The sequence below is a fragment of the Gorilla gorilla genome, chromosome 2 (genome assembly GCF_029281585.2).
Source record: "Gorilla gorilla gorilla isolate KB3781 chromosome 2, NHGRI_mGorGor1-v2.1_pri, whole genome shotgun sequence".
Lineage (NCBI taxonomy): Eukaryota > Metazoa > Chordata > Mammalia > Primates > Hominidae > Gorilla > Gorilla gorilla.
The window spans coordinates 135489709-135503929 of NC_086017.1; the positions used below are offsets into that span (position 1 = coordinate 135489709).

General features: G+C 43.5%; 1 protein-coding gene across 27 annotated transcripts in view; it reads left to right on the plus strand.

Annotated features, from left to right (window-relative positions):
* Positions 1-14221, plus strand: part of KALRN (kalirin RhoGEF kinase) — a 688751-nt gene that overhangs the window by 591636 nt on the left and 82894 nt on the right. For 13 of the 27 annotated variants that reach the window (XM_031009044.3, XM_031009045.3, XM_031009047.3 and 10 more), the window contains 3 exons: positions 1121-1404; positions 2546-2650; positions 5899-5994. In XM_031009044.3, coding sequence (XP_030864904.1) covers positions 1121-1404; positions 2546-2650; positions 5899-5994 — 485 coding nt within the window. The remainder of the gene's footprint in view (positions 1-1120; positions 1405-2545; positions 2651-5898; positions 5995-14221) is intronic. The other 14 variants (XM_031009046.3, XM_031009053.3, XM_019023832.4 and 11 more) reach the window with 3 other exon arrangements.

The window sequence follows — 14221 nt, forward strand, 5'->3', positions numbered from 1 at the left end:
GCTCACCAGCACTTTCTCCCCTGAGCTCCAGGCTTGAAGGCAAGCTGCTATTCAATTTCTCCACTCAGGTATCTAATGGGCATCTCAAAGATGTCTAAACCTAAACTCCTATATTCCCTCCCTGAGTCCTGTTCCTCCTATATTCTTCCACATCTCAGGAACCCCTTCCTAACCTCAGACCCAAAACCTGAGATACCCTTGACTCTTTTTTCATATCCCATACACACATAGTCTGTCAGCAATTCATATTGGCCCTTCCAGCAAAACATCTCCAGAATCTGATCACTTCTAACAACCACTAGGACCACCCTACTTCTAAACCACCAACATCCCTCACCTGGAATAGTGCAGTGGCCTCCCAACCAGTTTCCCTATTTCCACTTGCCCTCAATATAGAAACCAGAATGACCTTTAAAAATATAAGCCAGATTGAATCACTCTGGCTCAGAATCTTCCAGTGGGTTTTCACTCCAGGTAAAAGCCAGAGGCATAGCACTGGCTTACCACGTGCTTGTTGACCCAGCTCCCAGCAGCTTTTCTGACTTCCTTTCTTACTGATCCCCCCTGGCTTACTCCACCAAGGCCACCCCAGGCCTTGCCTTGGGACCTTTGTGTTTGCTCTTCTGCCCAGAAGGCCCTTCGCCAGATGGCGTCACCACCACTAGGCCTTGGCTCACATGTCATGTCATGAGACTGGCCCTGACCACCTGTTCAATCTGCACCCCCTCTTCCAACCCCAGCACTCCCTAATCCCTTCCCGTACTTTGTGTTTTGATGTAGCACTTCTCACCACCTGTCATACTTTTCATTTTGCTTATTTTATTTTTATAGTCTATTATATGTGTTTCCCACCAGAATGTAAACTCCACGAAGGCAGGAGTCTCTGTCTTCTGCCCACTCCTGTATCCATAGTACCAGGAATGGTGCTTCATACATTAAAAATTGAGTGAGCGTTTGCCTTTCTTACTGTTGTTGAGAGGGTTCTCTGGACTGGGGTCTACAGCTGGCCTGGACATTCTGCCTTGTGTCCTAGCTTCCTGAGGATGGAGCTGTCTCACTCCCAGGTTTGCGGCCTGCCTTCACCGCCTCTGACATGGCTGTGTCTGTCCGTTTTCCTCAGATGCATACTCTCATTCCTCAAGTGAGAATGGAGGCAAGTCTGAGTCCGTGGCCAACCTGCAGGCCCAGCCCTCCCTGAACTCCATCCACAGTTCCCCGGGTCCCAAGCGCTCCACCAACACTCTTAAGAAGTGGCTGACGAGTCCTGTGCGTCGGCTCAACAGCGGGAAGGCAGATGGAAACATCAAAAAGCAGAAGAAAGTTCGCGATGGTCGGAAGAGCTTTGACCTGGGATCTCCCAAGCCTGGGGATGAAACAACCCCTCAGGGAGACAGCGCTGATGAGGTACTTACAGGGGGCCCTGGAGTTGTCCATCAGGAGGGCCTTCTGACATGTCTCCTTCCTCAGGTTTTGTCAACTAGGCCATCTCAAATCTCCATTAGTGTGTTACCTTGAGCCTAAGTGATTTGGATTCTTTTTATTCTTAAGACATTGGCCAGTTTGATTTGTGGCTGATTCAGAAACTGACTAGCCCCTAAGACGTCCAGCAGACAGAAACCATTTGCCAGATTTGGAGATAGGACCTGGGCCTGAGGGGAGTCATTTGGTCATTAGTTCCCTACCTCTACTAAGGACTACATTAAAACCAGCTAGACCTGTTTAGATTTAGAATAAAAGAATGAAGATTGTTTCATTTTGAAAACAGGACTGTGCTGGGAGATTGTAGCTGTTTTCAAGTCTCTTGAGCAGTGCCACACATCAAAAGGAATAGATCATCCAGAGTTACTCCAGATAACTATGATGAACAGATGAAGATTACAATAGGCAGGGTTTCCGCTCAAAGAAAAAGTTTAATCTAGGAGTCAGTCAGTGATTAAATGGGCCTTCATGAAAACTAATGAACGCCCATACTGGAAGGTTTGAGAGACTGTAGCCAAAGTTAGGCTGGATGAAGCTGAGATTCTGTAACCAAAAGACAGTGGATATATTTCGGTTGGGGAAATGAGATGCCTGTTTTATTTGGCACACAATCCTGCTCTAATCACTGATGTGGCTAAGAAATTCTTTGTGATGTGTAACTGGACCCCCTCTTGTTGTGATTTTATGCTACCTGTCATTTCTCCCTCTGGAAATGGCAGCTAAGCCTGGCGGCATTTGGGCTATGGTCTCATAGCCCTACAAAAATGTAAAAGTTAGGCTCTCTCTGACTACTTCCAGCTTTTTCTTTTCTTGCTAATCGATAAGATAGATAGTTTCTGGTTTTGCTTCTTTTTGGGTGTGTGTGTGTGTGTGTGTTCCCCACCGGTGCTCACTCTCATTTGAAATAAGCAGGTGTATCCATGTATCAAAAGAGGAAATTGCGGCTGAACAGTTAAGAGTGAGTTGAGAGAGGAACTCTCCTCCTATGTATTATTTTTGTTAATGTCAAGTCCAGAACCACTGGCATGTTTGTGACACAGTAACTAATGCTGCTCTTTTGTTCTAGAAGAGCAAGAAAGGTTGGGGTGAAGATGAGCCGGATGAAGAGTCACACACACCCCTCCCACCACCTATGAAGATTTTTGACAACGACCCTACACAGGATGAAATGGTAGAACTTCTTTACTTTCTCACTTAAAAGAGCAACGTGCCGTGCGTGATTTTGTTTTTTTGTGTGTGATGGGGGTAGTCATACTCTTTCTCGCATGTTATCTCATCGTCCACATGAATCCATGTTGATATCAATTGTGTCTCTATTTGGTAGGTGTACCTTCCCCAACCCTGGAGGTCCAACTTCATTCTAGGCAGTGGAGGGGTGTGTGTGCAGAATTCTCAAAGTGGGAATCTGCCTGGTGTCTTGTCCTGTTGATAAAGGGTAATGGCTCTGTCTTTGGAAGCAGCACATCCTAAAAGGAGCAATTCCAGGTAGTTCCAGTCCACAACCATTTTGTCGTACCTGACTGTACAACCTGCATGTTAGTTGTTTTCCCTGTAGTCAACTCTAAACTCTAACTAATGGTAGCTACCAGTCAAGCCCAGTGTTGGTCAAATTTTGCAATGACAGTATGAGGAATGGAGATGCTGCTAAGGGGAAGTTATTGTCAAAGGTGGGCAAACATAATATGCGAAATTGCGTGACTTTGCTTTGCAAGATTCCCCGGCCCGCTGGCATGCATAGGCTCACTGGTATTTGAAATATCGATGCCCCCTGTGTCTCCAGTCACCCGGTGATCATCCCAGTTGTTCTGGAGCAGAAGCATAGGTTAGATGTGCTTCCAGGTACTGACCCGAGGCTTGGGGCAGCTTTATGTTCTCCCTCACTTGTCACTCAGTCTCCTTGCAGCCCTGCTTTCACATCACCTTTTTTTTTGCCTTAAGTGTTGCTGATTCTCTTAGACTCTGGACGTGGAAGCGGCAGGTTTGGGTTTTGACTGTATGGCACTTTCCATTTGCTTTTTCAAGTGCTGTTTTGTTGCAGTGGTGGTAGTGGATGTGGCAGCTTGTCTACCTGTCCCTCCAGGCTCTCCTGTGCTCTCTAGTGCTCTGCCCTGTAGTGGGACAGCCTCCTGCGGGTGTGTCCTTTCTGGTGACATCTCAGTTCTTATTTTAATTCTCTCTGCTTTGCATTTTAATTGTTAACCCACAGACATTAACTGAAGTCTTCCTCTGTGCTAGGCCGGAAGGACAAAGTCTAGGGACTCTGAGATGTGGCAGCTGACCCCATGATGTGACTCACCTAGTCGTGGCCCCTCCTAGGTGATGTTGGTGGCCCTGTCTTCAGGGCCAGCTCTTTGACTCTGGATTGTTGGGAAGAGACATAGTAGGAAGGCTGGTGTTATACCATCCTGGGTTCCTGAGACAGAAGTGCTGGTGCTTCACCTTGAGATGGAAATGAGACCTGCCTACTTGTAATGTATTTTATAAACAGTGATCATGGCCTAGGGAGTAGGGTTCCCATGTCTCACACAGCCCTCTGTGCAAGGGCCCCACTTGCATAAGGTCACGACCCTCTCTCCCTAATTCCCTCAAACACAGCTTGTTTACAGAAAAGGATGTTACATTGTTTCTGGATAATTTTTAACCTAGAATTCTGACTTACCTTTATTTGTGTAGCCTTTTCCTTATCCAGAAATGGGGCAGATGGCAACAGTCTCCTTTCAGATACATGAACTCTCCTTATTCCTGCTTGTTTGATTTCTGTATGTTTTTTATAAATGTTTGGGAGTGGGATGAACTTCAGAGCATCTAGCAAATGGAGTTGGATTTATTAAAACAATTTTTACAACACTGTCAAAGGAATTTTTGAAAGTTCACCGTTGTAATATTGTGCAATTGTCTTCTCCATGTTTCCTTCTAATCTTTTTCATATGTGTGTATGTTTTACTTTTACAATTATAATATGCATATGTTGTGTCCAATGTTTTATTTACTACCATTTCCTAAAATTGCATGAATTTTTTTCTTCCTAGCTGTAATTTTAATAGCTGGAGAAAACTTTGCTTATTTGCTGTTCCGTAATGTGTTTGATCAGCCTGTTGGGGACATCTTAACAAGGTGTTTCCATTGTTTGTTACTATGGCTAATACTACTACATACAGATCCCTGTGTATATACAGCATTTGTTCTTTTGACTTCTGTCCTTGGAATAAATTCCCAGGAGTAGGATTACTAGATTAAAAAGAGGATAACTTGATTTTCCACATGGACATAAGCTTTTTCCTGCAGTCCCCAAGAGAGGAAAAAGAATATTGTTATATCTTCCTTAATTATAATTATTTTCCTCCCATCTCAGAAGCAAAGACTTAATAAAGTAACTTAGATTAGATGAGAAGCTTCATTTTTGAAACTTTCTCTCTAACCCAAGGGGCAAACTTGAAGGAGCCTATGTCCTGGCCTTGGGAACACCACTGCCCTCTGCTCTGATAAGCTGGAAGTAAAAGCACACACAAACTGTGCAGGGTTAACCATTTCTCCCCCAGTTTCTTCTCAGGTAGAAGAAGGAAGAAAAAGCCAAACAAAAAACCACCATCCTTCAGTGAGCAGGAAGCTCCAAACCATTGACCACACAAACAACCACACGGACAACTCCTCACTGCTGGTGCAGGGGAAAAGGGACACAGAGAGGTCCTGGAGTCGTCTCTTTACTATGAACAGGGTAGTTCCTGGCTGCTTCAGGACTCCTGCTAAAGCCTTTTATTACTTCCTAGTGTTCCAGTTCAGGGGCCTTACCAGAGCCAGCTATGCTTTGTGGAGGGGTAAGGGTGTATGTGTGTCAGGGGCAGAGGGGGAGAGGAAGACAGAGGGAGAGAATACAGGAAGGGAGTATCTAGCTTGCTGGTCTCTAAGGGTCCTGCCCCTAGCATTTTTGCTGGACACATAATAAAGATCTATATCTAAGGCTGTAGTAAAGCAAGAACTGTTTCCCTTTTTTGGACACACACAAGGCTGGGTTTGTTGAATCCTTCACACCCCGAAACAGCAACGGGCAGCTGTGTAGTGGCCGAAGTCTTGTTTGCCCACAGAGCAGTAGCCCCCGCCCTCCAAGCTGTTGCTGTCAGTAGGTACAACCCTAGTCTGTAGGCCTCCCAGGAAGTCAGTGATTTCTCCTCTCCCCTCCTTCATAGGCTTGCCTAAGGATAGCCTAGTCCCATCCATTTGCTGCTGGCTAGAATTCCTGATAAGGGGTTGGGCAAGCCTGTATTACACCCACACTCTTCTCCCTCTGTCACCTCTTCTGTCTAAACACAGAACTTTGCTTCCCTTCCCTGGCTTGAGCTTTGGACTTTCTGTTTTATTTCCTGATCACTGTTCCTTATTCTTTGCTAATCTGCTTTTCCTCTGCTGCCTGATGTCTTGCAGTCCTCCTCTTTGCTAGCAGCCCGGCAGGCTTCCACTGAAGTACCTACTGCTGCAGACCTTGTCAATGCAATAGAAAAGTTGGTCAAAAACAAGCTGGTAAGTGGGGGTCCTGGAGGCAGTTCTGTGTGTGTCTCACCTTCGCACTGCTCCAGCCTTGCATCTGTCTGCCGTTTTCTCCTTTGCACGTGTCCTCATTCTTCCTATGTGATTGCAGCTAATGATGGTTTCTAAAAAGCTGTACCCCAGAGTCCTTTTTGACTTTGTTTGGGAATGGGTATAGGGAATTAATACATCATTTGGGGGCTGCAGTGTTGATGAAAGTTGAAAACTATCCAAGACAAACTCACCTCATTGCAAGCCTGATCCAGCGGCCCACAGGCACGTGGCATTCAGTCAGTGATTGATATATATTTGGTTAGCCCAGAAGCTAGTACACTGTGATGCTGAGACCCAGAACACACTGATTGGATATTTGACAGCACTAGGAAATTTTATGGGGACTTGGGTAGCCTTCCAGCGTGCAAAGTCTTTCAAAAGTAGACTGCTGATTATAAAGGGGAATGGGCAAAAGTGTGTGGATACCTCACCACAATAAATTAAGAGAGTCAGTGCCTAGCCCTACAATGGGGGGAAAAACTGAACATAAGCCACTGGCAGCCTGTCTAGCCTGTGACTGTCTCACGGACCCATCAGCCCATTGGAGGGATAGGTGATGAGTCTGAGCAGGTTTGGGGTTTTGGCATAATGCTGGTGAAAGGGCCCCTTTTTGGATAGCTCATTAGGATGGAGCTGTTCCTCCACTCTCCTGTTTTTACATTTAGGTGTATCACCACAGGATGACAATTGGAAGCATTTTCCTTTCTTTCACTCTCATCCATATCACCCATTTAGCTTTTCCTGCAATTCTCATTAGGATAAATGTCTGTGCTTCTGCCAGACTTCTATTGGGCAGTCTTATTAATCACTTGGCCCAGGAGCTAGAGGAAAATGATGGATGCTCTCTATGGAAAGCTACCTAATAATTTTGACTATAGTAACTCCCTTTTCAGATATCCCAGCATATACTATATAAATGAGGTTTAATACATATGAGTTTATTCTTTTCCTGCTAAATTTTCCTTTCTAATTAAAAAAAAAAAAAAAAAAAAAAAACCTGCTGTTTTCAGTACCTAGTGTCAAACTCCTGAAAATCGTCTATTTTCCTGCCATCTTTCCTTTTCCTACCAGCAGGAGTTAAGTACTCTTCTGGGCACTACATTGACTTTCAAAGACCCCTCTCTGCCTGCTTCTCACTTGCTCTCCCTCTCCACACCAACCTATATACCCTCTTCATTCTACAAATGCTGTATTTAATTTTTTTCTTAAAGTCATCCTTTTTCTTTCTTTTTTGCATTTTTTCTTTTACCATCTGAGCATGGGCCCTGAATTCATTCCTGGAGTATTGCAGTAGCCGTTGCCTGCCTTTTCTCTGCTAAGTCTGCCTTCACCCCCAATTGGTCTTCTGTAAACACTGCTTATTGCCTCCCTCTTGGCTACATAAGCAGTGGTCTCCAATGGGGGGGGGGGGGTGCCCTCAGGTACACCTGAGGGCCTCTTTATATCATTTTAAAATGGTTTTGTGTGTGTTTTCTTATGTATATAATGATAGTACAGTAGCATAAATATAGAATTTATAAACAAGTTACATGTTTGGGGTTACACGAGCAAAATTATTTTCAGTGACAGAGATATATAATCAAAGTTTGGGAATCACTGGCCTATACATAAAGTCCACACTTACCTAATATTCTGATATTTTTGTAGCCTGTTCTCCAACCTACCTTTCCAGCATCTAGTTATTTATTTGGTTGATGAACTCTGTTCCAAACAAATTGTTTTCTTTGCTATCCTCGAACTCACACTTGGCTTTTTTCCCTCCAAGTTTTTGTTCATATGGCCCCATTTCTCTGGAATGTTCTCCCTCTTATGTTTGCTTATCTAGAGCATAGTGGTCATTCAGGGTCCTACTCAAATCTCCTCTCTACAAGGGCTTCTCTGACCAGCCCAGGCCAAATTTCCATTATAATCCCATGGTAATTACTAAAGCCACATACTGCCTGGGACAGCTCTTAAGCAGCTCTGTGGTGTAATTTGTTAAAATATCGTAATAATTTCATTTGCATTTTACCTCCCTAGCTAGATGGTAAGTCATTTAGGATATTATTATTTTTTGCTCTATTAGTATAAAAAAGTCTTTTACACTTAGTGGGTTTTTCATGAACACTTGTTTCCAGAGTCTATTTTTATATTTTGGATTGCCTTTTTGCCCACTACTACTGCTAAGCTTTGCACTGCTGACAGTCTCCAGACCACTAATTTGTGTGATCAATGGTGTTAAACATGTAAGCAAAGACATAGAAAAGTCCCATCACAGCAAATTTTCTAGAGAAGAGGGGATGTGGGATGGCATTGGTGTTGATTGGCTTTATTATAGGCTCTCAATAAATGTCTGTTGAATGAATGTCCTTTCTGTGGTGAGTGTGCCATAATGAAGGATATAACTTCTTCCAGCAATAACTACTCTTGAGGACCTACAGTAAGCCCAGAATTAAAGCTATCTTTGGCTTAACATGTAAAACCAAGCTCACGTCACAGAAAGGAAAGAGGAAGCAGTGGTTTGGTTTCTTAGAATCTTCCTACCAAAATTTGATTCTTGGTCCTTTCCACCACTTTCTCTTTCTCCCCTTCCCACATGTGGTAGCAATGTAACAATACTAGGTTGAGAATATCTCAGCCATGCTTGGGAGCACTAAGTTGCATTTTCACCTTCGAGACTCTTAGTCCTATTCCTTATCAGTTCTTCCGCTTAGAAGAAGAAAAGATTCAGAGCTCATAAAAGCTCTGGAGTATTTATTTGACTAAGTACAACTGTGTGATAGCTGCGAAGATAGTGAGTATTATCACAGGCTTGGTTAATGAAAGTACAATGTACAGATCAAAAGAAGCAATAGTATTCAAAGGTATTCAGACCATACACGTCATGAGCTGTGTGTGACTAATGCATTTGATTCTTTCTTTCTTTCTTTCTTTTTTTTTTTTTTTTTGAGACAGAGTCTCACTCTGTCGCCCAGGCTGGAGTGCAGCGGCATGATCTCGGTTCTCTGCAACCTCCACCTCCCAGGTTCAAGTGATTCTCATGCCTCAGCCTCCTGAGTAGCTGGGATTGCAGGCACACCACCATGCCTGGCTAATTTTTGTATTTTTAGTAGACACAGGGTTTCACCATGTTGGCCAGGCTGGTCTCAAACTCCTAACCACAGTGATCCACCCACCTCAGCCTCCCAAAATGCTGGGATTACAGTCATGAGCCACCACGCCCAGCCAATTCATTCTATTATTCTATTCTAAATGCAACCTTCTACAATGTTCTTGAACAAACTGGAGGGGCCCAGAGGAGGTAACCAAACCATGTGGTCCGTGTAATTTGAAGGAAAGTTGAGGAAACCAAGGTTAACTATGGGGAGAAGTTAGGAGAAGACACATGAGAGCTGTCTTCTAGTAATTGAAGCACTGCCATGGGAATGAGGTTGCAAAGAGCAACTAACTCTTTATTACCCCAGAGGGCAGAATCTAGACCTGTGGGTGGGAGTTTTCTTCATTCCATATGAGGAAGAACTAATAAAGTTCTTTCCACTTTACAGAGTTCAATTCCATCTTACAGGAGCATCTGGTATTCTTGGACTTTACTGAGTCCTTAAAGTCTTTCCGCTTTATTGGTTGCTCAAGCCGTGGCACGGAATTCTGCTTTAGAATTCATTTGGCTCCCTGGCTCCACCCAAAGGCCATGAGATCCCCCATGTTCCTATCTCCCAGAGCTGCCCCTGGTGCTTTATGGTCACTTGGTCATTTGTTATACCAAAGCTTCTGCCTCGGTGAGTTAGGATCTCTGCTGCACAAGACCTACTGTTAAGGAACAAAAACAGGGTTTATCTGCAGTGCAGATAAAACTCCCGAAGAGTCACCACCCACCCATGAGTCCTTCTGGACGTTAATGGGCCCTTCTGTGGTCTTGCTATCAGCCTTGGTCTTTAATCCGTGCTTTTGTTTATTAAGAAAGATGCTCACCCATCTCCCCAGATAGAACTAACACACTTTTTCTGGGTTTTGCATTAAGGGATTATCTTTGAGCCAGGAATAGGGCTCCCCCTGCTTTCACTGTGTGATTTTTAATAAAGCCTTTTCTAGACGTGTGGACTGTTGCTGCTGGCAGTGACTGTGTAAGGAATCAGAAGACCTAGGATTTAGTCCTGCCTCTGCTATCTACTGTATAGTCCTGGGAAAATTACTTAGTTTACTTGGGGTTCTATTTTACCTCACTTATTAGTGATGCTGATTCTGTCTATTCAAATCTAATCCCAACAGAGTTATGATGTTAATTGAGTAGGCATGAACGGGCTTTGTAAACTGATAATCAAGCATCTACAAATGTTAGTTCTTAGCCACCTCGACTGCCTTGTGAAGGACAGGCAAAGGGAACTGTGTCATCCTTATCTCCTGTAGCTTGGTATGAAGCTGGGCACATGGAAACTTAGTATTTGCCAGCAATAGATTGGTTGGGTGAATGTTGCAGGGTAATAGTTTGACAGTCTATACAATTTGGTTTTATTTCCCAAGTTTGAGAAACAAGAGCTTCCTGGCCATGTGAGAATCTAGTGTATCTCTAAACTGAAGTCCTGGAGCCCCAGAATTCTACCATCTTCCTGAGATGAAAGACCAAGACTCTGGAAAGAAAGCCCCTAGGCCGAGAGTGGTGGCTCACACCTGTAATCCTAGCACTTTGGGAGGCCGAAGCGGGCAGATTGCCTGAGCTTAGGAGTTCAAGACCAGCCTAGGCAACACGGTGAAACCCCATATCTAGTAAAATACAAAAGAAATTAGATGGGCGTGGTGGCATGCGCCTGTAATCCCAGCTACTCCAGAGGCTGAGGCATGAGAATCGCTTGAACTCGGGAGGCAGAGGTTGCAGTGAGCTGAGATCGCGCCACTGCACTCCAGCCTGGGGTGACAAAGCAAGACTGTCTCTACAGAAAAAAAAAAAAATTAAAAGAGAGAGAGAGAGAGAGAGATAGAAAAGAAAAGAAAGCCCCTTTCTGAGCTCGTCATTGGGCGGCACACTAGCGTAGTTCACTGGGCTCAGGATGGCCCTAGTGGACCCTGGCTAATAATCCTCTGCCTTTAGGGAAGAGACTGGCCAGGACTGAACTCCTATTTAGTCTACTTGGTGGCCTGGCACCCTGAGAATGTGCCCTACCTGCTTCAGCAAGACTTTCCACCCTCTGGTTCTCCTATTTTGACAGCATTCATCTCCTCCTTGGGCCAGCCTTGTGGGTCATGGAAGAACATGGCCACAGCCAGGCTGTATTTGTGTGTGTGCTTTGCCCCCCTTTAGAAGAATTAACTTGTTTTGTCAATAGCCGGGTAGAGTTAGCAAAAGTTCAGAATCCAAATGGGGAAAAAATAATGGCCTCATCATATCCATTGCAGAGGTGTATGTTTCCAGGAACTGGGTTCTTCTAGCATTCTTCTGTGGAAGAGATTCCCAAGCTTCGTTTTTTTTTGTTTTTTTTTTGAGACGGAGTTTTGCTCTTGTTTCTTGTTGCCGAGGCTGGAGTGCAATGGCGTGATCATGGCTCACCGCAACCTCCGCCTCCCGGATTCAAGCTATTCTTCTGCCTCAGCCACCTGAGTAGCTGGGATTAACAGGCATGCGCCACCACACCAAGCTAATTTTGTACTTTTAGTAGAGACAGGGTTTCTCCATGTTGGTCAGGCTGGTCTTGAACTCTCAACCTCACGTGATCTGCCTGCCTTGGCCTCCCAAAGTGCTGGGATTACAGGCATCAGCCACCACACCAGGCCAATTACTGAGGTTCTTGTAAGAAGGTAAAAGTTTAGATTTCCACCATTTTTTGTTTGTTTGTTTTTGTTTTTGTTTTGTGGAGGCAGGGTCTGACTTTGTTGCCCAGGCTGGTCTCAAATTCCTAGCCTCAAGCAATTCTCCTGCAATGGCCTCCCAAAGTGCCAGGATTGCAGGTGTGAGCCACCATGCCCAGCCTCCACAAAATTTTTTTTTTAGCCCAGTTACAAATCTGAAATGTCATTGGCCTGGAAAATCCAGACTTAAGCTTTTCAACTGTGTATTGTCCCTACACCCACCAACAGTTTGCCTAGGAATTACTTAGATCCCATGCTTTTTGTCCAGAGACTATTACGTAAGGTTTTTGTTGTTGTTCGGTTTTTTTGAGACAGGGTCTCGCTCTGTCGCCCAGACTTGAGTGCAGTGGCTTGATCTCGGCTCACTGCAGCTTTGATCTCCTGGGCTCAAGCAATCTTTTCACTTCAACCTCCTGAGCAGGTGGGACTATGGGCATGTGTCGTCATGCCTGGCTGATTTTTAAATTTTTCTATTTTTAGCAGAGATGAGGTCTCGCTTTGTTGCCCAGACTAGCGTTGAACCTGAGCTCAAGCAATCCTCCCACTTCAGCCTCCCAAAGTGACAGCCACAGCCATATGTTATTTTTTTACATATATTTTATTGTGTATATTTGAGGTTTACAACATGATGTTATGGGATACCCATAGATAGTAGAATGGTTACTGTGGTGAAGCAAATTAACATATCTATCATGTCACACAGTTACTTTTTTGTGTATGTGTGACAAAAGTAGCTAAAATTTATATTTTAATTAGTTAAATAAAATTTTGGTGGAAGTCTAAATTAGTACCTAAAGAGTAGCTAAATGTACTTATTTAACAAAAATTCCAAATACAATTTTATTAATGATAATCCTCATGTAGATTAGGTCTCTAGACCTGTTCATGCTACAGATTTGCTACTTTGTATCCTTTGACCTACATGTCCCGGTTTCCTAGATGCCTTCTCCACTTTGCTGGTAACTACTGTTTTATTTTCTGTCAGTGTATATTTTTGTGTATATTTTGACCTTTTAAAAAAATATTCCACATATAAATGAGATCATGCAATATTTTTCTTTCTGTATCTGGCTTATTTCACTCAGCATCATGTCCTTCAGGTCCATCTGTGTTGTGGCAAATGGCAGGATCTTTTTTTTTTAATTTTTTTTTATACTTTAAGTTCCGGGATACATGTGCAGAACGTGCAGGTTTGTTACATAGGTATACACGTGTCATGGTGGTTTGCTGCACCCATCAACCCATCATCTACATTAGGTATTTCTCCTAATGCTATCCTTCCCCTAGCCCCCAACCCCCAGACAGGCCCCAGTGTGTGATGTTCCCCTCCCTGTGTCTATGTGTTCTCATTGTTCAACTCCCACTTATGAGTGAGAACATCCAGTGTTTGGTTTTCTGTTCCTGTGTTAGTTTGGTGAGAATGATGGTTTCCAGCTTCCTCCATGTCCCCGCAAAGGACATGAACTCATCCTTTTTTACAACTGCATAGTATTCCATGGTGTATATGTGCCACATTTTCTTTATCCAGTCTATCATTGATGGGCATTTGGGTTGGTTCCAAGTCTTTGTTATCATGAACAGTGCTGCAATAAACATACGTGTTCATGTGTCTTTATAGTAGAATGATTTATAATCCTATGGGTATATACCCAGTAATGGGATTGTTGGGTCAAATGGTATTCCTGGTTCTAGATCCTTGAGGAATCACCACACAGTCTTCCACAATGGTTGAACTAATTGGCACTCCCACCAACAGTATAAAAGTGTTCCTATTTCTCCACATCCTCTCCAGGATCTATTGTTTCCTGACTTTTTGATGATCGCCATTCTAACTGGCGTGAGATGGTATCTTATTGTGGTTTTGATTTGCATTTCTCTAGTAACCAGTGGTGATGAGCTTTTTTTCATGTGTCTGTTGGCTGCATAAATGTCTTCTTTTGACAAGTGTCTGTTCATATCCTTTGCCCACTTTTTGATGGGGTCGTTTGTTTGTTTCTTGTAAATTTGTTTAAGTTCTTTGTAGATTCTGGATATTAGCCCTTTGTCAGATGGATAGATTGCAAAAATTTTCTCCCATTCTATAGCTTGCCTGTTCACTCTGATGATAGTTTCTTTTGCTGTGCAGAAGTTCTTTAGTTTAATTAGATCCCATTTGTCAATTTTGGCTTTTGTTGCCATTGCTTTTGGTATTTTAATCATAGTCTTTGCCCATGCCTATGTCCTGAATGGTATTGCCTAGGTTTTCTTCTAGGGTTTTTAGGTTTTAGGTTTTAAAAATGTTTAAGTCTTTAATACATCTTGAGTTAATTTTTGTTTAAGGTGTAAGGAAGGGGTCTACTTTCAGTTTTCT